Raw genomic sequence first — 24,548 nt, 5'->3', positions numbered from 1 at the left:
AGGGGTCCTTGGGGAAACTTCCCTTGGTTGTACGTTTCCTCCGTGGTGCCCGGAGGATGAGACCTGCGACTCGGTCCAAGGTTCCCACTTGGGATCTGGCAGTGGTTCTTGGGGCGGTGGCTGAGGCCCCCTTCAAACCCCTGGAGTCAGCTGAGGCTAAGCACTTGACCCTCAAGATGGCCTTTCTCCTTGCTATCACCTCTCTGAGGAGGGTGGGGGATCTCCAAGCGCTTTCGGTTTCCCCTCAAAGCCTGGAGTTTGCCCCGGGGAATATTAGGGCTATCCTGCACCCTCGTTCAGGATACATCCCTAAAGTGCCTTCTTGTGCGGCAGGGTCCACAGTGCTGCAGGCATTTCACCCGGAAGTCATCGTCCACTACGCTGAGCACGCCCGCCTCCTCGGAGTCAGATTGCTGCAGCGTCTCCGGATCCAAACCACGAGCGGGAGAAGCCGAGAACGGGCTCCCGAACGAGGAAAGGAAGCGTCGGAGCCAGCAGATGAAGTTCGGGAAAAAGCCTCAGCCGTCACGAAATCCTCCGACAGATCACGCTGTGAACCCCATGAGTGAAGCCGCCGGGCCGCCTCAGCGGCCGCAGGGCCCGCACCACGGGGAAAACACATCAGGCCATCCTCGGAAAAGAGAGCCATGCTGTACCTCAGTACCCGCACGGAAAGGGCTTCGCAACGGGCGCAGGCAGCCCCCTCGAGAGCTGCCCGGGCGTGCTCCATCCCCTAACATGAGACACACATCTCATGAGAATCTCCATCCGTGATGTACCGAGGGCAAGAAAAAACACACCTTCTGTACATCTGGTTGCCGGACATGCTGGTAGACTTCTTCTTCAGGTAAGACATACTGCTTGTAGGACTGGAGCTTCTTCAAACAACATACAGAGCGCCTGCTGAATAGAAAAAAGCTAATGATGAGTGTGTACAGGTGTGCTTTATACTCCTCCGGTTATTCCGTCACACGTTACCGTTCTAGCAACAAGCCAATAGGATTGGAGTGATTTCATTCACGTTCAGACCTGCTTCGCCTAGAGGCGTTCCCATAGTGTCGTAACCAACGCAGTGTCTCGTTCCCCTTCTCGGGGAACCAGGGTTACATACGTAACCCGAGACGTTCCAGTCTAGGCAGTGTGGAACTGACAGTTGGTTTTTTTGAACACTGTAAAAACTGAAACCAACTACTGCCAACTTTAGAAGGTGTTAGTTGGGCACTGGCAGAGCTGTGTGCAAGCAACTTACCAATACAAAAGGTAAACAATAGATCGTTCATGTTACAGAGGTAGATTCCAGGAATATCTGCTTCTGTGTATTTAATTGGCCAATGAAGCAATGACTTTCCAGATGACAAATGTTGGTTTTTTGCCCTTTATGTTGGCACCCACCCTAAGCCAAAGCAGCCACAAACAGCGGGAGTCTGTAGACGACTGGAGAAAGATCAAGGAGAGTGTTCACATCTGATCCATACTTAGGTGACATGATGACACCCGAGTCAGCTCCATTTGCTGAAGACTGAGAGATGTGGTTGAAAGCTATACTCAAGCCCTATACTCTATACTACCTTGACAATATTTTGTGGCATATACTGTTCCCAATGGTCAAGAATTGAACTTCCATGCTCCATTTCCCAACACTCTTTCAGTGTGCCAGAATACTATTTTATGGTCATCTGGGATGACTCTGAGATTAACCACTGCATGTTGCTCATAGAAAGCTTGTTGGGTTGTTGGCACAATGTCCTCATTCACTGGGATTTGGTTTCATCTTCATCCATCATTCTGTCCATACACTATTTGCTCTTACCACTGCCCATTGTCCTTTATTTGATTTGATTTCATCCCTTATTAACCATCCTTTCTGTCTGTAGGTTCTCTGTTCTCATCTTCCTCACATCCTACCTTGAATGTGTTTTTTAGGGCCTAAAATCACTGTTAGAAAAACCAGGATCATAGCACAGATTCATGCACTAAGGCGCCGTCTTTCACTAGTGCTACCTGTTTCTCTTAACCACACTCCTTTTTTCCTTACTCCTTCCACTGTCCTTGATGATTCTTTTCTAACTTTTCTCCTCACACACAGGCCTTAAAAGATTTAGTAAAACTTTGATGAATGAACACAAACTTTGATGTTCATTAAATGTTGTCAGTGAAAATCAAACTGTCACACAAAGATTTTACACATCATTTATGCAAGTTAAACGAAAAAATACTGAGTTCCTAGTTTACCTTTGGTTTAAGATACTCTAAGATACTTTAAGATATATTAAGATTTTTTTTTAAATGTTAAAACATCAGTAACTGTATGGTAATATTAGATATGTGATACCTTTATGCTAGGCATATTAACAGCTTTGTGAAAGTTTGAAGGCTTTAGTCATTGTTAAATAAAGTAAAGATTTTTTCTTTTCACTAACTGTATAACTCTCTTGGCAAGAATCTCAGAGGGAAAAACAAAAATCAAAACTCAACAACTGCAAAAAGAAACATACAACATGATGCAGTCAACTTGGGACTGCATTACATCCTGCAACACCTTGACTCTCCAGGGACATGTGCAAGGATCCTGTTTGTGGCGTTCAACACCATCATCCCGAACATCCTCTGCACCAAACTCACCCAGCTCACTGTGCCGGCCTCCACCTGTCAGAGGATCACAAACTTCCTGACTGACAGGGGTCAGCAGGTGAGGCTGGGAAACATCACATCCAGCACCAGGACTACTAGTATTGGCGTCCGCCAGGGGTGTGTGCTCTCCCCACTGCTCTTCTCCCTCTACACCAACGACTGCACCTCAAGAGACCCATCTGTCAAACTCCTGAAGTTTGCTGATGACACAACGGTCATCGGCCTCATCCGGGACGGTGATGAGTCGGCCTACAGACGGGAGGTTGATCAGCTGGCTCTCTGGTGCGGTCAGAACAACCTGGAGCTTAACATGCTCAAAACTAGGGAGATGACTGTGGACATCAGGAGGAGCCCCCCATCACCATACTCAACAGCCCTGTGTCTGCTGTGGAATCCTTCAAGTTTCTGGGATCCACTATTTCCCAGGACCTGAAGTGGGAGCCCAACACAGACACCATCATCAAGAAGGCTCAGCAGAGGATGAACTTCCTGCGCCAGCTCAGGAAGCTCAACCTGCCAAAGGAGCAGCTGAACAAGTTCTACACAGCCATCATCCAGTCTGTCCTCTGCACTTTCATCACTGTCTGGTTTGGATCTGCCACCAAAAAGGACAGGAGCAGACTACAACGGACAGTCAGGACTGCAGAAAAGATCATCGGTGCCAACCTGCCCTCCATTCAGGACTTATACATTTCCAGAGTTGGGCAGGAAACATCACTGCAAATCCATCTCACCCCAGACACAATCTGTTCCAGCTCCTCTCCTCTGGTAGGCGCTACAGAGCACTGTACGCCAAAACCAACAGACTCAGGAACAGTTTCTTGCCACAAGCCATCACTCTGATGAACAGCTGATTTCTGACTCACGGTGTCAGGAACAATTCCTGTGCAATAACCCAGTAACTCTGCCTCTAATCAGCCACCTGTTTACTGGCTAACACTTATTATTTATTTATTCACCATCAGCATTTCAGTGCTGTTCATACTGTTATATTGTCATATTGTAGATACTGTATACCAAACCCACCTACCTCAAGTCATTTCTCCTGCACAAAATACATACAATTTATTACAACATCCTTTGCACTATGCTTTATTGCACTGTGTACATGGATGCATGTATGTGTCCCTGTATATCACATCCACCTCCGACATGTACAGTACATACTCCTGCATCACTGCACTATTTGTCAATGTCTATATTGTTTTTGTTCATAGTGTGTATATTTGTGTTGTCTACACTGAAGTCTGTGTCTGATTTTATTTTATTTTTATTATTGTGTTACTGTATTATTGTATGAGTAAGCACATCGTGAGCAATGCACAATCCTGAGCCAAATCCCTCGTATGTGTACACATACCTGGTAATAAAACTGATTCTGAATCTGATTCTGACCTAGATGAATGTCTAAAGTGAATCCTCTGTGATGTAAACTCGGTGGACGCTGAAGTGGTATCGTTTAATCCTAAACCCACCTGTGATCTGGAAATCTCTGCTGTGGCTGAATCTTCCACCTGGCCTCTGTAGAAAAAGTGGCCGTTACCTAGGAGGCAGAGCATACACAAAATGCAAAATACTTAGTTTCCTCACTTCATCCTGCCTGCTCCTAAACATGAGGAGAAGAAGAATATGTAATCGTACATACCTGATAGCCAAGCATTAATAAAGAGGACACCAACTGCAATGTTATACTTCAAACCATAAAGGGTGACTCCTCCCTAAGGAATACATCAAAATATACTTTACTATTAGAGACTAAACCGCTTATCCTGTTCTTTTACATAAAGCTATCAAAGTCAGTAATACATTTACATCTGATAATGACATGTATGAAAATGCAGAGTTTATTTCTTGACCTAACTGGACACCTATGGGAGATTTTGGAGCGACAGAATTCTCCACCGCCAAATCTGGATGAACTGCTGGGTAATTTTAAAAAGTTACAGCTTTGCCAGGTGTCTTCAGCTATTCAGTTCTGGGACAACCGAATTACTGACCAAAGGCATAGACAGTAGGTCATCAGGAGTCACAGTAACATCATTTCGAAGCCGGTGAAGCTGGTTATCTCCTTCAGCGTGGAGCCTGAAGAGCTGGAAGAGTAAACATATGTCATTATTACTTACTGTATTTATAGAAAGCTTTGTATGGCTAATGATCCACTGCTTACTTTCTGCATGGGTTCAATCAAGCTCAGATCATACACCATGAAACCGTCCACACCTGCCTGGATCTCCAGCAACTTCAGTCTGAAACAAATGTCAGAGCGGTCGACATATTTTAATAAAAAAAACAATGCAGGACCTGTGACAATGGTGCTAGCTTTAACTTAATTATATACAGCTTGACAGATTATTCTAGTGGTTTCCAACCTAGGGGCCAACCAAAGGGATACCCAGATAAATCTGAGGGTTGTGGGAAGATCAATAGGAGAGGAAAAAACGTTTCTGATAGTTCTGATACTAAAATATATATTATTCATTTCTGACTTTTCTCAGACCTTTACTGTTTTTGTAAAATGCATATTTTTTATTTTTACTTTTTGGACCCATCATTTATCTAAATTAAACTATTTTCAAAGTATAAAGGTTAAATGTGTCTTTGGTGGAACTGCTAGCAACTATAAACTATTCTTAAAATTTTACATGGGGCTGGTGTAATCTATTTAAATGGCTGCATTTTATGTAGCACTTTTATCTAAAGCATAACATTTTTTCTTTTTACTTTAACTTACAAATACTTACGTACAAACTTTAGCTGTCAAATAAATGTAGTTGGGTGAAACGTCCAGCATTTCCCTGTGGAATTTAGTGAAGTAGAAAGTGAAGGGAAAGTATCTCAAGTACAGTACTTGAATAAATGTACTTCTTGAGTTCCACGGAAATCATAGTGGAAATATTTTCAATTTTCAAGTATCAAACATTTAAAGGTTCGATACATTTACATTTATCAACTCGAAAGAACTGATACTGTGAAGATGGTCCGCCCATCCCTACTATGTAACTTCTGCTCAACTGCCACTTTGGCCAGCAAGTAACTATGGAACTGACTAAATGAATAATGGTAAATGCCTACATGTAATGTGAGAGTAGCACAAGTAGAGAAGACATGTCATTTCAAGTTGCTAATGGTAAGTTTCCTGGCTAGAACTGTGCCACGTGGTATAATTACAGGGAAAATGTGAATTTCCATCAAAGGAAAGCTCTATTTTTACTATAATTAGTACTAAATTTGGTACTAATTAGAGTACTTCTTTTTAGAAAACAGGTATTTCTTGTTGTTGAAACATCTGTAATATCAAGTAATACCAAGTAGAGTTATAGTCAGCAAACTGACTCACTATTGTCAGCTACACAGCAACATGTACAGTACGTTAGCTTTTAACGTTAGCCAGCACAAAAGCTACTGGTCATAGCAGACAAAGTTAGGCTGTAGCAGAAAACCCCCTGACGGTTTGATCTGAGAAAGACCGCGTGATAGTACTTATGAATTCAACTTTTCATTAATAAGAGTAAAAAAATTCTTTTTTCAAAAGTTGCACAGTCTCGCTTTAATGCCATCCTCAAGACAGGCTTCAGATTTTTAAACTCAAACTCCTACCATATTAACATTTTTGGACTTGTAAACTTGTATGTCATGTGATAGTGACAGTGCAGCCTAATGACTCCTGTTGTCCTATTGCCCACTGAAGGTTGGCACATGCCTGGATGTAAGGCTATGCTGGTTTTCATTGGCTGAGATTAGCATGATGGTTCTGCACAGTAAATTCATCAGCGATTTCACTTTTTCTGCACTGCAATGCTTTCTACCGTTCAGTCTCATGACCATGTATGTGTGTGAACAGTGATGTTCCTACCTGGTGACAGTAGCCAGCACTCTGCTGTGGGAGTCACTGAGCGGGTCCTGAGGCAGCAGCAGGGCAGCCATGCCTCCTGTGGCCAGCGCTCCCCTCCGATGACATGTCTGAACCAACAGGTCCATGTAGCTGCGCAGAAAACGCTTCTCCATGTTGACATATTTACTGCGGTCGGGCAGCAGGAAGGCCCTTCGGTGACCTAGAGGAGAAACACATGACCTCTTGACTTCAGTCAGACAGAGATTGCCCTTTTCACCTTTCATCAACTTAATGTGTCTTTTGTGTACAATTATCTTATTATAAATAGTTTTTCATGATAATGTAATAAGGTTTATAGGGATGTCAGGAGAAGCTAAAAGCAAGAATGTCTGGCTCACCAAACTTATTGACGAAGGAGGCTGAATAGTCCCAGATGCCGCAGTTGAGTCCAGCTGAATGGTCCCGCAGCTCGTAGAGGATCTCCTCCATCTCAAATGCTGCTAATACATTTTCAATGAGCACCGTCGCCTTGATGCTGCTCTGTGGTAGGCCCAGCTAGACACACACACACACACAGATTCACAAAATGTGAGGGTTAATTTCACACATTATTGTGGAATCATACCACAGTAATACTACAGGAGATAATCGTCATTATAAATGTTAAAAGAACCAAAATAAATGAAACAGTATCACATTTCAGCAGAAATGCTAAAGTGAAACTTTATGAAAAAAGAAAATCAGTCTCCCTTTTCCATTTGCCTTTGACCCATTTGCTTTTCTAGATGCATGTAAATGAGGAGGTGTGGCCTAAAGAGTGTTGGAGGGTTGTGAGAGAATTTGGGGTGCAAAAGCACCTTATGAACATCGGGGGAGTCTGCACGCTGACTGTATCCTGTGACTAAGCTCAGGTAAAGTTAGATGTGAAGTTGTATCAGGGACATAAAAAATGATTTTTAAAAAGCCATAAAATACAGCTGTAATTTCAAATATAGAATAAACTTGTAATATTTGGACACAAAATGTTTAACTTTTCACAACTGCTTGTTCTTTTTTCTTTTGGGGCGGATAAACTAAGTTTATCTGCGAAAAAATCTCCAGGATAACGAAAGTGTAGGATTTGTATCAGATTCAAGCTTAGACATCCCATCAACAAAATTTCATTTTGCATAAATTACTCGTATCGGCGGTCAGTAATCTGCATTCTTAACATTGCAGGTGACGCCGTATCCCTCTATTTTGTCAGTGAAATTACTATTTTGAATTCACCCTCTGTATGAAATGTGTCATCTAAATTAAGCCTTGACTGCAATTCATGCAGCACTTATAAAACATATTAACTTACAACTTACAGGATACAAGCAGAGCATTAACAACTCAGTGCACCGCTACTACACTTAACTCTGTCTGCCTTTCATATCATTTCCAGAGAGACGGAATGGACACTCCTATCTGAAGACTAAAGACTTGTGAATTCATTGTCCAGACCATTCCCTCTCTCCAAGGTAAGTCAAACACATGTGACATCAGAATGGCCAGACTCCCCACCTTCAGGAGGGCTGTCAAGAAACTTCAGGAAACTAAATTTGAGGAAATTTGTGGGATGTTTTTTTTACTTTTAATTTGGAATATATATGGTATATAATGGTAACACAATCAGTATTCACAATCAGTGAAAATCAGTTTAATCTGCTCATTCAAAACAAAAATTTTAGTTTTTTTGTATTTTGTTGAAAACTGGGAAAAAAATTATAAAAATGAAAATAAGGGTAGATAAGGTTTCATTAACATAACATCAACCTGAAAAATAGATGACAGATGTGTGCACAAACACATGTGCAGACCTTCTGTTGTGTCCAGACAAATATGTTGTTCCACAGCCTGGCCTCCATGAAGCTCTCTACCTGGAAAACAAGGAGGATCAGCTTCATGTTGACAATATCCATAAATACACAAATCATCTGTGTGCTTGAGTGAGTGTGTGTTACCTTTGAGAGGTAGAAAAAGGGCCCACTCTTGTTTTCAAACAGTGTCTTTCCACAGTGAAACATGAGGAGTCCAAAGTCAAACAGAGGACCCGGAGCCTCCTTCCCCTCCACCTGACCAAGCGCCCCAGAAGAACAGAGAATGTTTTCGATGTATATAGACTGGATAAATCATTTTCTAATTTAGCCTTTAACACGTCAAAAACTATGACAAATGCCCGCAACAAGTTACACCAAACTGATATTGGAAAACTGTTTATTTTGTCTGATGTATTCAATTTACATTGCTATGAATCTAAAAATAACAAAGCAGTAAATCCTCACATTGGAGCAACAAGAACCAGTAAATGTTTAGTATTTTTTAGTGGAAGAAAGGATCACTCAATTATTAGAATTATCACTGATTAATGCTCTCTTCACTGAGTGTCCAATTAATCAATTGTTTTATATTAGTTTCCTCCAATAATACAAGCAGTGTGAATGTCCTGTTTAAATTTCTACCAGAAATGTAGCTAATACTGAGATCAAGAGTAACAAATCCCCCACTAGCCTTAGATAAGGGTTTCTTAATCACGTTCGTTGTTAAATGTTCTGTAAAATGTATTTTCCAACATGAAACTTTAAATTCTGTTTCAAAGCCTTCTCCACACCACCAGGAATACAGTGCTTGGGGAGAATTGCTGAAGCCTTGATTTACTGGTTATGTTACTGGCTAAAGGCTTGTAAAATGTCAGGAAATACTTGAATCAGCTTATAAAATATAGAGTTTAAACTCCATCTAATAACCTCATCAGTGAAACCTGTGCTTGTGTTTTATGGGATTATAGTATCTTTCAAATTATTCTTTATTCTTTTCTATTTTTTTGGTTTTGTTTGTAGAAAAATGAGACAGTCGCCTTGTCTTTATTTATACTACCACTAGGCCAACATCAAATCCTACACATAAGGGCTTTAAATACCAGATCATATTAAAAAGGACCTGCTAATTTCCAGCTCTATAATTTTATTCCGGGACTCCACTGGAGTAGCTTTGTATGATTCAGTTGAAAGAAAAAGGTCTTTTTCAATTCTCTTTAAGGCCCCTTGTGTAAAAGCCCACTTTCTTCTGATGATCTACTGATTCTGGAAATTGCGCTGGAGCAGTGAATCTGGTGAAGTGAATAAAACTCAAGATAACTTAAGTTGATGTTGTACACATTACTGTTGCTGCTCTAGAAACATTATTCAGTTCAATTCTAATTCTGTTCTAAATGTAGTCTTTTTAAATAATATCTTTTTTAAAAAAAGCACTATTCAAAGAGAGCAGAATGAAGCCTGAACATTCTGCCCACAGGGATTACTTTTACATATGTTTACCTCATTATTTGCCCCAGGACCCCCACTGACACTGACTCTGATGCCCCTCTAACCACCCCTCTTTTACAGTAAATACTCTAAATGTTCGCACATTAAAATCTGATTTTGCATATCATAGAAAATAAGGGAAAGCATAAAAGGTCCACTTTAACACATTATAGGGCTACAGCTTTTTTTTCCCAAAATCAACCACTTCTGCTGCATTTGAATCCAAACTTGCAGTGACTGAATGAACTACCATCATGTTGTGCTCCACCATGTTCCAGGCGCGAGGACGAAGCATCAGCACTGGAGCCTGAGATATGTGTGGAACATCTGTTAAAAGATGCAGGAAGGTGCTCCTGTCAGTTTTACTCTGTTCCACACACACGCATGTGCATCCCATCCACACACATATTCTTGTCCATGTACAGTAATGTAGCTGTACCAACATGAGTATCAATTTAAAGTGAACCACTTACTGGGGAACTGGTTGTGAACCGCCTTAAAAACATTATGAATGCCTTTGATCTGGTTGCGATATGTAGGGCAGTTCCCATCATCAAAGTCGACCTGCCGAAACCAGAGAAAGGTACTGTAGTTTAAAAGTACCAGCAGAGATGGACACTACTTTTTTCCTTCCATTGTGGAATTTTAAGGATTATAGTGCATCCATTTAGACACAGAATTCGGACACAAATAAAATGGCAGGCAGTAAATATAGTGGAAAAGTAGAGTTTCAGACACAGGCGTCTGAATGAGTCTGCAACCATGATAATGGCTCTGTGGTGCTTACAGCTAAATGCTAATTTAGCATGTTAACATGCTCACAATCACAATGCTAACATGTTGATGTTTAGTAATATAAATACCATGTTCACCATCTTGGTTCTATTTATTAGGTGATTATAAATCAATGTTGTGTTTTCAGCGTGCTTCAGCTGCCGCCAAGCAACCAAAACATTCAAATATCATCAAATAAAAATGAATGCAGCTTTTACTCATTATTATTAGCTTTTCTATTTTCTTTTTGTTAAGGCTGCGATAACACAGGACACATGTTATCCTGCTCTAATGCATGGCAAACCTGTTCGTATCACTGCTTACAGTGACAGCTCGTGTGCTACTCGTACTGTATGTATGGAAAACTGGTTTGAGCTTTTGTCTGTGAAGGTTCTCATCCCGGACATAGTTATCTAAGGAAGGTTAAAATCAAGGGCAGCTACTCAAGGAGGCCATTTTCACCAGAGTGGAGATACCATCGCCTAACATGGGAGGAGGGCCACAACACCACTTATCCCCACCTTACAATGCTGTCCTTTCTTCACTTCCCAGGAAACTTAACAAACACTCATGTTTGTTAAGTTCCTTCCTCATGAGAGAATGCTTCGGGTGTCTCCAACAACCATAACGACTGTTGTCGTCAGGAGCACTAACGAACCAAGCGGTTCATCGTGTCAATGACCTCACAGAGGTTAAATAGCTGAGTTCCTGCCAGTCAGGCAGAACTGAAGAAGCCTCTCAGATAAGAGGTGAAATGTCTGCAAGTATCATCAATGTCCTTGATTTTTACCTTCCTTAGATGAAATTATTCATAATAGATTAAATTATATTTAAGAGATGGCTGGTGTTCTTCTATATTTTTCTCACTGTCAATAAATTTAATTAAAATGCCAAAACAAATGATGTGTTATTCCCCTAAACCTTTTTAACTTTTGGTCTCATATGGTCACAGGTAAATGACAGAGGTGGTACCTGTATGCCTTGTGCTGGTGACTGGAGAGCTTTAATGAAGCGCTGTGTATCGCAGGGAGCAAGATCCCCAATATCCACATGTCTTCTCTGGAGCCTCGGGGGGACAGGGAGCACCCTCCAGGCTGGGTCTGTCCTGATATGTGTGGTACTTTCCAGAAAGCTTGGCAAGTCACCTGAAAGGTCCAAGTGGGCCTTTCTGGACACTCGCAACCGCAGGACCTGAATAGAGTAGAGCAGAGGCCTCATCCTGAGGTCAACAAGTCTTCCATGCATTAAATAAAAAGGGTGCTTTTAGCTGTCCTACCTGGTCCACCATCTCATCAAATGTGGAGATCAGCTCATGAAGGAAGAGAAGGGAGTCCTTGGAGAAAAGTGTCTCACACTCTGCTTGTAGACCTGAGGGAGGGGGCGACAGCTCCATGCTGACTCGACCCTGTAGACAAAAACAGTCATCATATCAGAGTCTGTATGACGTGTGTTTATCAAGGTCAATCTCCATATTCGCTGCCTCCAGGGTATAATAAACATCTTGGTGTAGTATAAAGGAGATCTTTACCAGTAAAACTGGGTAAACCCTGGGCATAAGTGACAGTAGATTCTCATTATTTTGAAAAAGAAATTTTCTCCACTTTCCCTGGGTAACACGCTTCGAACTGGAGATGTGAATGGACTAACAGACATGGTGTAAACATGACGAATACGCTACCAGGGCACCAACCGATCTACTGCGCATGTGTGGAACGAGTCCGCCAAGGTGACTCCAGAAAGTAGTATAAACAGAAGTAGTCCGCGTCCATGTGCGATGTGAGTATATTCGAGTCCAACTTTATTTAATGTCTACACAAATGGACTTGGTGTTCAGTTGGATCAGTGTTGCTCCTGGCCTCTCCCTCCTAGACAGCTACTGGACTCTCTGTTTTATGCTGATGACCTTGTCCTACTGTCTTTTACTGAACAAGGGGAATGCTTTAATCATCTTAAATCCAGCCCCCTAGACACCCTCCAATCCAAAGCCCGCCAAACTCAAGAGCTGACCCCAGAAAAGAGTCCCCTATGTCAGCTGGTGCTGAGACTCACTGCCCTCTCTCAGACACACTCTGACCAGTCTCACAACAACACCGCTTTCCAAACACTAATCAGAGGAAACCAAATAATGATTCAGTGTAAAGAAATCCGTTAGGAACACTGGGAAGCCCAAGTAGACCAGAATGTTATCTGGCCATAACAAGAGACGATGAACTGACAAAATAGCTCTCTACTGTCAAAGATAGAAAGCAGAGAGATCCTAATGAAGTACAGACTGATGTACTCTCAAATGTAGAGATTTCAAAGAGCTCAATGAGCTGTCAACATTAAAATACTCCTAGGAGAAGGAGAGAAGGCATCTCTTGCTGCCCAATATGTATCAACATGCCACAACCTGAGGGACACACACTAGAGCTGAATAATTAATCAAAGTCTTCCTAAATCCGTCCAAAATCCTAATATGGCCTTCTGCAATTTTCAAACCGCAGGAGGCGCGTGCCAACATACCATTTTAAATTAAATATTGTGGTGAGATGTCCTGGCCTACGCATCATATTATATACATATTAAAGACTGTGCAATATGTTGCAGTGAAGAATATAGTATTATTAACTTGTGTATATATTAAGGTAGAAAGTATATAGATATTCTTATTGATTTTCTCTTTTTACTGACTTACTTACTTTAGTGACTTTCTACTTTATTTTTATCATGCTGTATCAAGTCAAATTTCTGTGTCCATTGTATTAAGAAAACACCTTTGTTAACAGTTCCCTGCACATATCCCACCATAATCATTTGAATGTTTTTCAATAAAAATGAGAACAATGATGTTAAAATGATCATTCCCCCAGTATCGCAAATCATATCGTAATTGAAATATCAGTCGAAATACATAACATACAATAACATTTACATTCATAAAAATGATTTTTTTTCTTTTTTCTTTTACAGTTTTTCTCGTTTGCTTAAACACATTTTTTGAAATTCTTGAAACTCTAAACACAAATCCACAACTTCTCATAACAGTACCCCAAACATCCTGTTTTCAAGTTGAAATGAAAACCATTCAATCTTGCTGAAAAAAAAATAACTTTGCCCTCAGACATGACACACAAACCCTCAAAAATACACACACTACAACACAGTTTTACACACTGGTGAGATAAATTCAAAACAATACTACTAAAACTGGTTATAAATAACGTTGCTTGTGGCTCTCCCCTCAAAAACCTTTTCCCACAACAAGAGAAAGAACAAATGTAAACATTTATTTTCCTTCTTTATTCCTTGGTGTGCTTGTACAGTACAACACACCAAACAACAAATTATTCTGCCCCAGCGTCCTGTCTTTGGTCTGGGACAGGCCAGAGATTCTTGTTACTCCTCCACCCTCCTCCTCTTCCTCCTATCCCATCTCTTCCTCCTCCTCCTCTTCTTCCTCTTCCTCCTCTCTCATGTCCTAGAGCTTTCTCTTCAGATTTCTCTGGATCGTTCCAAAACTGAATGAACTGACTCTGGCTCTTTTATCTATCTACTGAAGCTTCTGATTGGTGTGTTATTAATTTTGACTGTTTGTGTTTCCACCTGGGTAGCTGTGGGCTAACTGAGCTCAACCTGTGCTGATTGCGTGAACAATATTGAATGTCAGTGCTTTCTCAATGTAGGCAATGAGAAATGAAGGGATTTGTGTGTAGAGTTTAGAGAAATGGGTGTGCTTTTTGAAAAATGGAGTTATGGTTTTGAAATTTTAGTTCAAAAGTCTGCTTATAGAGTTTAAGCAATGGAGAAAAACTGTAATTGCGTGTAAAATCACAATTATTCTGTTTATGTACTTGTTTTTAATTTCACACTTGCTTTGACAATGTAAATGTCTGTTTCCCAATGCGAATAAAGACCCACTGAAATTAACTGAATTGGCCCCAAATATCCCAAACATGACTCATTGTGAATAAAACCTTTACAGACATACTAGTGCTGGTTGCCAACACTCAAAGACTCAGCAGCTCCACAACGTGGAGGAGTTGATAAAGTCATAACTTCATGCAAATGTCCTCTGACATGCAGGAGTGACAGACAGCAGCTTGTGATTCCCCCAGGAAAAAGTAGCACAGGATTGTTTTCTACGTCTGCACTTCTTAGCTTTAGACTTTAGCAGAACCTTTTCACTGAAAACAGCTCCTATGGAAACAAAGCTGGTGAGAGCAGAGAGAGTAAACCAAACAGAGACGTGAACCAATAGGCTAAAAGATCCTACAATGTTACAGAGCCGTGGGGAGGTGCAGAGTTTGTTCCTATGACTATCCTCTTATGAGATACGTAGAATATTAGAAGGTAAATAGTCCCTCAGGAATATGTTTCAGGAGCGCCCTGGAAGCCCAATGATTATAGCGGATGCCACTTAACTGCAATGTACATGGTTTGATTCCGGCCAGAGACCTTTGTTGTATGTCATAATATAAAAATAGTGAGTGGTGCAGCTTTACACAAATTAGAGAAAGAACTTATCATCCTCAGCGCTCCAATGTTTTACGAACTTTAACATGCTATCAGGACTTGATTAAGAAAAACAATGTGTGGAAGCAGATCACTCTGGAAATGAACTACATAGTTTTGCATCAGTCTAGCACCAAGTTAAATGACATAGCTTAGCGTGTAAATTACAATGCAAACACTCCCGAAAACCAGACTCACGAGAGGCGAGATATCGGGGCTGAAACTAATGATTATTGTCATTTTCGATCAATCTGACAATTATTTTCCCCATCAATCAATTACCAGATTGGTCTATAACATGTTAGAAAAGAGTTTAAAAAGCGCATCTCAATTCCTTAAAGCCCTAGCTGGTGTCTCCGAATGTCGTTTTGTCAGACCAACAGTCCAAAACCCACAACATATTCAGTTCACAGTTTGGAAAAAACAAAAGCAGCAAATTGAAAATAAACATACAATGTTCTCTCAAAAGACCTCCCAGTGCTGTCCTTCTTTGATTCAAGTAGCTGAAAATGATCCCCACTTCCCTGGAGGAGAAGCCTCTGAAACTTCAGGACTTTAACTATCACAGGACACTAAAGCTAATGAAACGGCTCTGAAGTTCTACATCGTGCAACACACTGTTAACACCTCCTCACATTGTAGTTGTTCCTTTCCATCGCCCATAATGTTGCATTCTTTACAGTTTATAGTGTCTATTGAGCTGCAAAATAAAGTAATGATGATACTCACAGACATGTTAATGACAGGTCTCTGGTCTCTCAGCAAAGTGGACTTTGGTTGTGAACTTACCTTAGTCAATGTTTGAACAGGAAGATGTTTGTTTGTTTGTAGAGTTTAAAGTCCCATATGTGTGGATTCTGTACAATGACATTTGATGCTATTTAAATACATTATGCCCTATAATAACAATTTGGTCAAATTAGCAATGATTTGAGAAATACTTGTTGTATTATTTTATTGGAAATAACCTTTTTTTTAAAAAAAGAAAATATAAAGGTATAAAAAATGTATAGAAAATAAAAAAATCTTTATCCCTTTTAATAATCTAGTGACCCCTTTCAATTGTATATTTATCTTGAAACCCCTTTATAATTCTGTTGTACTAGTGCAAGCTCTCAGATCCTGGTTTAAGGTTTGCTTTTTGAAGGCATGATGAAGTCTTTGATTTAATGTTTTAAATATTAAGGATACACTGTGTTCCTTTACTTATATATCAAGTGCTTCCATTCTTTACTTTTAATCTACCTTTGCTCCACCTACACTTTAACCATAGCTCGCAATTTATGCTCGCTTTCTTATTGTAATGGTCTCAGTTGGTACCCATATTTTACTTATAAACATTGGACTAAAGCCACTAGTATTTAGCATTTAGAAACTTTGTTAAATGTTGAAGGTGGTCACAGATCTCCAACCTTGCAGTCCAGTACTGGAGGAGTGTTTCTGCTCTTCTATCGACTGAAAATACTGCTACACACCTGTTGCTACAGGAAGTGTTTCTCTTGTTTCCGTATCCGGTTTTCTCCACCACAGACTTGACAGCTGCAGGGTCGCTGGAAGTGAGAGTAGCGGTGGAAATATATTGGATGAAAAGCCATGGAAGGGAAGGCACAGGTGCAAGAAGCGATTAAAATCCAGGGTGAAGTCGTTCGGAAGTTAAAGTCAGAGAAGGCGAGCAAAGAGCAGGTCAGTACTCAGATCTAGCTTTGAAACTGAGGCAACTAGTTAGCATGCGGCGAACAGCATGTCCTGGCATTTAACTGAAGGCTTGCTTGCTAACGTTAGCCAGCCAACTTCATTCATACTGCAGAGCTAACTGATAAACGTCGTTTATCTTTCTTTTGCCAAATTATTGCGGCCTTTAGTACATCACTATCTTACTTTTAATGTGTCACGTTTGTAGTCCGCATAACGTTAATTTACGTCATGTCTACGATGTTAAAGTTTACCTGTTAAAATTAAATTAAAACTCCCGTTATAAAATATGTCGGCTGTTTAAAAGAAGAACATGACGTTAACTTAATATTCCACTGTTCTTTATAGCTAACGTTAACTGACAGCATGTAATAGTGGAAGACACCACTACTTGTTGTACTGCAGTGATACGTGAGTCAACATTAAAATTTGCTGCTGTTTTTCTAAGTTAGGTCCACCGTTAGGACACAAGTTAACGGTTAGCTCAAAGCGCGGAGGCAACTGGCTGTTTGGCTTGCATCACACAGGTATAAGGGATTGTTTGTTTCCTACCGGTGGTTTAATTTTAGCTGGACCAGCTAACTGCTAGCTTTAAGTTAACTTACCCCAAACGGAGCGGCTAAGCAGCCCCGTGCACCCTCTGCATCCTGGTGAGTTAGCTGGCTACCGGCTAGCTAGCCAGCGCTAACAGAGTGAGGTGGAGCTGACAGAAAGCAGCCAACCGGCTCAAAAATCACATATTGTCAATTTTGTTACTTTACTTACCAGGACGTTTTTAGACAACTATGTAACGATGCGCGTAAACGTTTAGTCTAAAACGGATAGCTGATGCAATAACTTGCCTTATTAACACAGGCGGAAGTTATCAGAGATGTTTTATAATGTTAGCTAAGCTAATCAGGCGTCTTCTGGTGCAAGTATCAGAACGGTGGTCTGATGCCACACCAGATGTCACACAGGTTCTATCAAATTAAAGAACCTCAATTATTATGCCACCTGTTTCTCGGTGAAGGTGCTGAATAGTCTACAGAAAGCAGCCTCAGTCCGTCTCCTTTCTGACCTTATTTTCTGTAAGCTCTTTCTGTGTCCTCCTTTATTTGTCTGTGTTGTGTTTGGTCTGAATCCTCTGCTGTTTGTCAGGGTGTGAGTGTCTGTCAGAGCTTGTACCACCACAACTTCACCAGTGACTGCAGGTTTAGGCTCACATGTTCTAACCTCTGGACATAAATAGGCAGTGCAAGCAGTAGTGTTGGAAGTGAGAGTGGCAGGTCCAGCAGCTCGTCCTCAGGTGTTACGTAAGATCTTAACATAAGTAGAACAGAAAAACTTGAAAATGAAGTAAACAGGACTGCCAACGTGATCTGACATTCAGTGCCAACTTTGACAGTTTTCAGTACTCCGTGCTATGAACACATGAGGTTTGATCACTCAGTCAGACGTAAAATTGCCTCATAGTATGTATTTGTGATTTAGTTGGAGGCTGCAGACACAAGCCCAATTTCTCCTTCTTGAAAATTATCATTCACCTACACTTAGCGCTGGGTAATAAAACAACAATGATAAATATCGCAATATAACTTTCCTCTATAACAATATAACAAATGTTCAATAAATGTTTGATTAAATTAATTTGACTCTCAAACAAGTTAGCACTTAATTTTTCTATTAAGATATTTATTTTGTTGAGGAAAAGGGACTGAAAAAAGATTTACTGATCATATTTGTTGAAAAAAGATTTGATCATAATAGTTTTGAATGTTCTGCCTCAGATTTGTGAAGTGATCCACTGTTTGGCATCAAGTGTTTGTTCTGACCAGAAATAAAACCATCTGGTTTCTTCAACTTTCACTCAGGAGCAAAAATCAGCTTTTAAACTAGAAAGAAATAATGATTTGACATTTACCCTGATAATTATCAATACTGAATGATGATTATTGATGAATATTGATAATGAACGTGATAACAATTTAGGCCATATCGCCCAGCCGTACCTACACTTTAGGAAAACTGACACACTTAACCAGGGGTTTAAATGTCGGGAGCTTTTAAAATGCAAGACACACTAGAAACACTAAACACTGGACACCTAGATTAGATACTAGGATCAGAGTAGGACTGTGTGTGTGTGGGGGTGCTGGGTTGTGCTGGCTGCTTTGATTGACTTGGTACATCTCATGTTCTATCTTCCACGCTGTGATGATGATGATGCGTCATGCCCCGCCCTCCCCTAGTGCTAGGGTTGCTTACCACTTTTCTCCTGTTCTCCCTGCCTGACCCCGGGTGACCCCGGCCTGCCTCACCCTTCATCATCACCATCACCTACCCGACTGTCTGGGGACTCCAACCCTCCTGGTCATCGTTACTCAACTCACTTCCTGGTTCTCTGTCTACTGACCATGGTGATTGGCTGCTGTGGACATTACCACTGGACATTACTGTACCCATGATGAACTCCTGAACTGTTGCTTGTTCAACTTCCGGACTTTTCCCCCCGCTGTTCTGTGGGATGAACGTGCTGGGCATGTTTTGTGTTCGTGCTCGCTGTGGTCTGGTGGGCTTTCGGACCGCAACGTCTCTGCGTTCTTTCGCTGGCATCACTGTGGATCAGGTAGGCCTCTGCTGCTGTGTGTTTGTGTGTGTTTGGCAGAGTTCCTGTAAATAAACGTCCTCTGTTTTGCTTGCTAATGTTGACCAGTACAATGTTTATGTTATAAATCCTCTATACTAAGTGCTCACAAGTTTATCTCCTGCTTTGTGCTGCAGATTGATGAAGAAGTAGCCAAACTGCTGGAGCTGAAGGCTCAGTTAGGAGGAGATGATGGCAAACATCAGTTTGTCCTCAAGACAGCAAAGGTAAGGCAACAGCGCTGCTGTATTCACAAACACAAGCATTTAGTACATGCAGGCCACTAAATAGACAATAGAGATGAAACTCTATGAAAATTTCACATCATTATCAGAGTGACCAAAATCATCATGGTTATCAGTATTATCATGTTAGTGTTACAATGTTCAAAAAGTACTGATACACACACTGAAACCATTTCACCATGTTTTATTTTGAAAACCACAAATAAAATTGGCAGCACTTTTTTGTTTGCATAAACTAAATAAAATTAAAGAGGTGGTATTCTACTTTTTGTTTTTTTTTCCCTCTCCTTTATTGCGTTATATACCTTTTTTGTGCAGTTAACAGGTTTGCAAAGTGAAAAAGTCCAGCCCAAAGGGAGTTCCCATCTCCCACAGAAAACTGCTCTGTTCTGAACTGCCTGAAAACACTTGTTTGTAGTCCAGCCTTTACTTCCGCTTCCATGTGACATCACAAAAAATGCGAGTCATAATGCTCGCCTAGCGGCTAGTCAGACATGCCCTCAAAAACACCGGCGATAAAAACACTGAGCTCTGCTGCCTCTCCTCTCCCTTCCAAACACTAGCTACCCTCCAGGCAGTCAGTGGACATGAAGTTGTTACTGTGATGTAGAGACAGAGCTCAGTTAAAACTTTATGGATGAAAGATACTTTTTTTACAGATTAATAACTCACCACTCTGAAACTCTTGCTCCAGTCCATGTTGCTAAACTGGTCGGCAACATGTACAGCTGATTGGCTATAAGTCCTTAAAAAAGGTACTGCGCATGTGCAACTCCCAACAAAGAAAAGTTAGATGTATCACACTGTAGCTAAAACGAGGGTTGAACACAGGATGAAAAGAGGAGCTGCAGCAATGATAAAAAACCATGTAAACCTGTTCTGGTACTACCCCTAAATAAAATGATGAACCTGAAAAGGAGCATAATATGACCTCTTTAAGATAATAATGTAAATGTATGAAAACCATATCAAATGGGCTTTAATTTTAAATGTTATAAAGTTATAAAGCATGACCCCTTGCACAATTATTTTTTTTGAAATTTATTTAAAAGAGAAAGTGCATGTTAATGAACATATTAGCTTTTCTGCAATGTAAATATGCCAGAATTACCCCAAAGAATATTTTCCATCAGTAGTCCCGGGCAGGTCGTCACAAGGTACAAAGTAACACAGTTAAACATTAAATAAGATATATAATACAACACAATTTAAAAGACACCACAGTTTGTAGATGGGGTTATGTAAAAGTGCTGTTTATGCAGTCAATGAGTCTTAAGAAGTTAAAAAATAATGTTACATTATTATACATCATCTTTTGTGGGACAGTACATTCTTCAAAACTCCTACTGAATCACTTTATTCACTCCAACCCCGCTGATGGACGTACACCTCTTATCTCTGTCAGGGAACGAGGGACTACAACCCCAAGCAGATGGCCATCAGAGAGAAAGTCTTCAACACCATCATCAGCTGCTTCAAACGCCACGGAGCAGAGACCATCGACACGCCTGTTTTTGAGCTGAAGGTAAGAGTTTCACACAAGCTTGAACGCAAGTCATCACGGTTGCCGCTCAGTACATGTCATACTTTTAACTCGAACATGAAGGTTTGCTCTCTCCCTGCGGCGCGTAGGAAACATTGACAGGGAAGTATGGAGAAGATTCCAAGCTCATCTACGACCTCAAAGACCAAGGAGGAGAGCTGCTGTCCCTCAGATATGACCTCACTGTATCCTTTAAATACTCACCGCCATGAGCATCAGCTGGCTGAGCAGGAACATCAAGTAGAATTCTGAAAGCATCTAACCAAAAAAACAACCCCTCTCTTCAGACTGACACTAAATCCAGTTACTGTACCATCATAAACTCTAAAGCGCTTTCTCTGTCGTTCGTGCTCACACAGCATTAGCGCTAGCGTTACCATAGATGCCTGTTCTGTCCCCTGCAGTGCAGCATTATCATTCAGAAGCTGATTCACTCACTCGTTCACTAACATACTGTTCACTCATTGGATAACCTGGATAACGTAGTGATATTTCTTTAGCGAACATCTAGAGGAACATTTTGATGGTTGGCTGCCGACATTAATCCTTCAAGGTCCTCACCTTCTGATGGAAAGATACGTGACTGAAAGTAACATTACATCAACATCCACAGGCCGTGGGAATGTTAGCTTACCTTTGCTGCTCTCATAGGTTGTCCAGCTGTTTTGGTGCAGCTGCTTGTCTAATTGTGAGTGGATTGTAGATGAATTTAGTCCATAAATCTGTTTTAAATGAAAGAAATAAATCTTAACAGGTGAAATGGCTGAATCAACTTCTGAACTAAAGATAATGTGGGTGGCAGAGGACACTATTTGACAAATCAGCAGCTACAGTGTAGGTGGTTAAATGAGAGTTTGCATTAAAACAGTAGCAATTTATTTGTCCGTTCATTCATATGTCACACATGAAATATTGAAATAGATAACACCGTAGTTCGTAATTTCAGAGGTTTTTATTATCGTCCCGTTTTTGTCATGGAAAAAAAAAAACAGCAAATCATTTTTTGTCAGAGTTTCTGTTTAGTAGTGTGGCTACATTAACCCCTAAACTTTGATCCCCTCCATCGAAGCAAAGAGCGGTGTGTTGTCCTTGACCTGCACTCTTACAGGTGCCCTTCGCCCGCTACCTGGCGATGAACAAGATAACCAACATCAAGCGCTACCACATTGCTAAGGTCTACCGGCGTGATAACCCGGCCATGACCCGCGGACGCTACAGAGAGTTTTACCAGTGTGTGAGTCGGCCTCAAATACACGTTTTCACTACGGCCACACTGGCAGATTTGTTCGAGCTTTTGGAAACTGATGTGGATGAATTCATCTTTGTGATTTTAACTGTCTGTGCTACGTAAAGTAATGAATGTGTGCGTGTTTCAGGATTTTGACATAGCAGGGCAGTATGACGCCATGATACCAGATGCTGAGTGTCTGAAGATCGTCCATGAAATCCTCAGTGAGCTGGACCTCGGAGACTTCCGTATCAAGGTTTGTCACCTTTTTGTTCAGAAAAATTGACAGATGAAACTTACAGACTAAGATCAGTAGGTGTTATCTCTGTAACCGCGTCCTCCGTTTCCAGGTCAACGACAGACGCATCCTCGACGGGATGTTTGCCGTGTGCGGTGTTCCTGATGACAAGTTCCGCACCATCTGTTCAACAGTGGATAAGCTGGACAAGGTATGGAGACCTGCTGCTGTGCCCGCACTGAGCCTCTCAGCTCTGTTGTTATGAAGGCCACTTTCATAGACGATGGTTATGGTTAGCCCGATGTGACCCATCTCCGCATGCCGTTTTCTGCTGTCCAAACGTAGATGCCCTGGGAGGACGTGAAGAAGGAGATGGTGAATGAGAAGGGCCTGTCAGAGGAGGCTGCCGACCAGATTGGGGAGTATGTCAGTATGCAGGGTGAGACTTTCCCGAAGTTCACACATGATGCGAGTAATACTAGCGAAGCATTTATCACTGTCCTCAGAACAGGCTTTCTATCAGCAGCATAGAAACAACATTCCCTATTGGACGAAAAAGCTCAAACTCCAAACTTAAGAGTTTGCTTTCAGCTGTTACCAGTCCAGCGTCTGTACAGATAAAACAAACAATACTTCACCACTGACGCGTCCTGCAGAGAGGGATATCTTTTCCAAAGCATGGATGCCGTTAAATAGCTTTTGATTTTGGGCTGTTCGTTGGGCAAAACAAGCAATTTGAGAAAGTCCGCTTTGGCTTTCAGAAATTGTCAAGGCCATTGTTCATTCAGGCCCTGTTATTTTCTGATACTGAAGAGCCACACTCCTCAACCTCATTTCCAGCAGCTGTGTTCAGTGATAAAGCTCTAAAGCTTCTGTACACTGGCTGCTCTGCAGCAAGCAGCAGACACAGTTAGACACCAGCTGGTGAACGCAGTGCAGCATTTAGCAGCTAAAGAGCCAGATATTTCCCCCAGGAGCTGGTGCAACAAGAGAGCGATTAGTGGACTTGCTGTGTGTGCTGGATGTGTAAACAGGCTACTGCTTATGTTGTAGGTGGAATGGACTTAGCAGAGCGCCTCCTTCAGGACCAGAAGATGTCTCAGAGTAAGCAGGCCTGTGCTGGCCTGTCTGACATAAAGCTGCTCTTCAGCTACCTGCAGCTCTTCCAGGTCACAGACAAGGTGAGACCTGCTGTTAGTCACGCGTCCCAGAATATTGTTTCTTACAGTAATGATTAGAGAATAAATTTAGATGCATGTTAACACTTTGGTATATTCCCCTGTGGTGTTTTTCTTCTCTCTTCACCATGTTGCTGTTCTACTCCGGTTCCTTTTTCTTTCTTTCCTCCACTTTTCTCACTCCGTCATCTCCAGGTGGTGTTTGACCTCAGTCTGGCCCGGGGTCTGGACTATTACACAGGAGTCATTTATGAGGGGGTTCTGACTCAGGCGGGCGTGGCCCCGGTGTCCACTGAAGCCCAAAACGGGGCACCTGCAGAGGAGAGCGTCAGTGTGGGCAGCGTGGCCGGCGGGGGTCGATACGACGGCCTGGTGGGCATGTTCGACCCCAAGAGCAGGAAAGTGCCATGTGTGGGCGTCAGCATCGGTATCGAGAGGATCTTTTCCATCATGGAGCAGAAGGCTGAGGTAATGTGTCGGAAATGAAACGGTTTTATTGGTGTATTGATAACAGGTGTGTGTAGATATCCAGACGCTGACAGTGTTGTGTTGTTCAGGCCTCAGCAGAGAAGGTTCGGACCACAGAGGTTCAGGTCATGGTGGCGTCTGCTCAGAAGAACCTGCTGGAGGAGAGACTCAAACTCCTCACTGAGCTCTGGAACGCTGGTATTAAGGTGTGTGTGTGTGTGTGTGTGTGTGTGTGTGTGTGTGTGTGAGATTAAACACAGTTTTTTCAAA

General features: G+C 41.5%; 3 protein-coding genes across 21 annotated transcripts in view; 2 read left to right on the top strand and 1 right to left on the bottom strand.

The window, feature by feature from the left end:
- mlsl (malate synthase-like) overlaps positions 1-17,656 on the bottom strand; it is a 25,091-nt gene extending 7,435 nt beyond the window's left edge. Inside the window, exons 1-15 of one of the 16 annotated variants that reach the window (XM_046031381.1) lie at positions 17,518-17,634; positions 16,536-16,610; positions 11,843-11,971; positions 11,539-11,757; positions 10,266-10,356; positions 10,043-10,119; positions 8,452-8,562; positions 8,308-8,367; positions 6,862-7,018; positions 6,485-6,683; positions 5,373-5,426; positions 4,799-4,877; positions 4,629-4,721; positions 4,277-4,349; positions 4,107-4,174 (exon numbers count right to left, since the gene is read on the bottom strand). In XM_046031381.1, coding sequence (XP_045887337.1) covers positions 4,107-4,174; positions 4,277-4,349; positions 4,629-4,721; positions 4,799-4,877; positions 5,373-5,426; positions 6,485-6,683; positions 6,862-7,018; positions 8,308-8,367; positions 8,452-8,562; positions 10,043-10,119; positions 10,266-10,356; positions 11,539-11,757; positions 11,843-11,959 — 1,398 coding nt within the window. In that variant the 5' untranslated portion in view covers positions 11,960-11,971; positions 16,536-16,610; positions 17,518-17,634. The other 15 variants (XM_046031376.1, XM_046031375.1, XM_046031382.1 and 12 more) reach the window with 15 other exon arrangements.
- Positions 1-24,548, top strand: part of setd7 (SET domain containing 7, histone lysine methyltransferase) — a 519,573-nt gene that overhangs the window by 452,215 nt on the left and 42,810 nt on the right. The window lies entirely within an intron of this gene.
- hars (histidyl-tRNA synthetase) overlaps positions 16,545-24,548 on the top strand; it is an 11,595-nt gene continuing 3,591 nt past the window's right edge. The window contains exons 1-12 of one of the 3 annotated variants that reach the window (XM_046031393.1): positions 16,587-16,743; positions 18,984-19,360; positions 19,516-19,605; positions 21,029-21,148; positions 21,256-21,351; positions 22,275-22,400; positions 22,543-22,650; positions 22,745-22,843; positions 22,978-23,071; positions 23,686-23,813; positions 24,006-24,278; positions 24,368-24,484. In XM_046031393.1, the coding sequence (XP_045887349.1) occupies positions 19,259-19,360; positions 19,516-19,605; positions 21,029-21,148; positions 21,256-21,351; positions 22,275-22,400; positions 22,543-22,650; positions 22,745-22,843; positions 22,978-23,071; positions 23,686-23,813; positions 24,006-24,278; positions 24,368-24,484 (1,353 nt within the window). In that variant the 5' untranslated portion in view covers positions 16,587-16,743; positions 18,984-19,258. Of the gene's footprint in view, positions 16,744-17,251; positions 17,280-18,983; positions 19,361-19,515; positions 19,606-21,028; positions 21,149-21,255; positions 21,352-22,274; positions 22,401-22,542; positions 22,651-22,744; positions 22,844-22,977; positions 23,072-23,685; positions 23,814-24,005; positions 24,279-24,367; positions 24,485-24,548 lie in introns of those variants that run through there. The other 2 variants (XM_046031394.1, XM_046031395.1) reach the window with 2 other exon arrangements.

This window comes from Micropterus dolomieu, linkage group LG19 (assembly GCF_021292245.1).
Source record: "Micropterus dolomieu isolate WLL.071019.BEF.003 ecotype Adirondacks linkage group LG19, ASM2129224v1, whole genome shotgun sequence".
NCBI classification, from domain to species: Eukaryota; Metazoa; Chordata; class Actinopteri; order Centrarchiformes; family Centrarchidae; genus Micropterus; species Micropterus dolomieu.
Note: the sequence above shows the minus strand (reverse complement) of the source record. Positions and strands in the feature narration are given on the sequence as shown.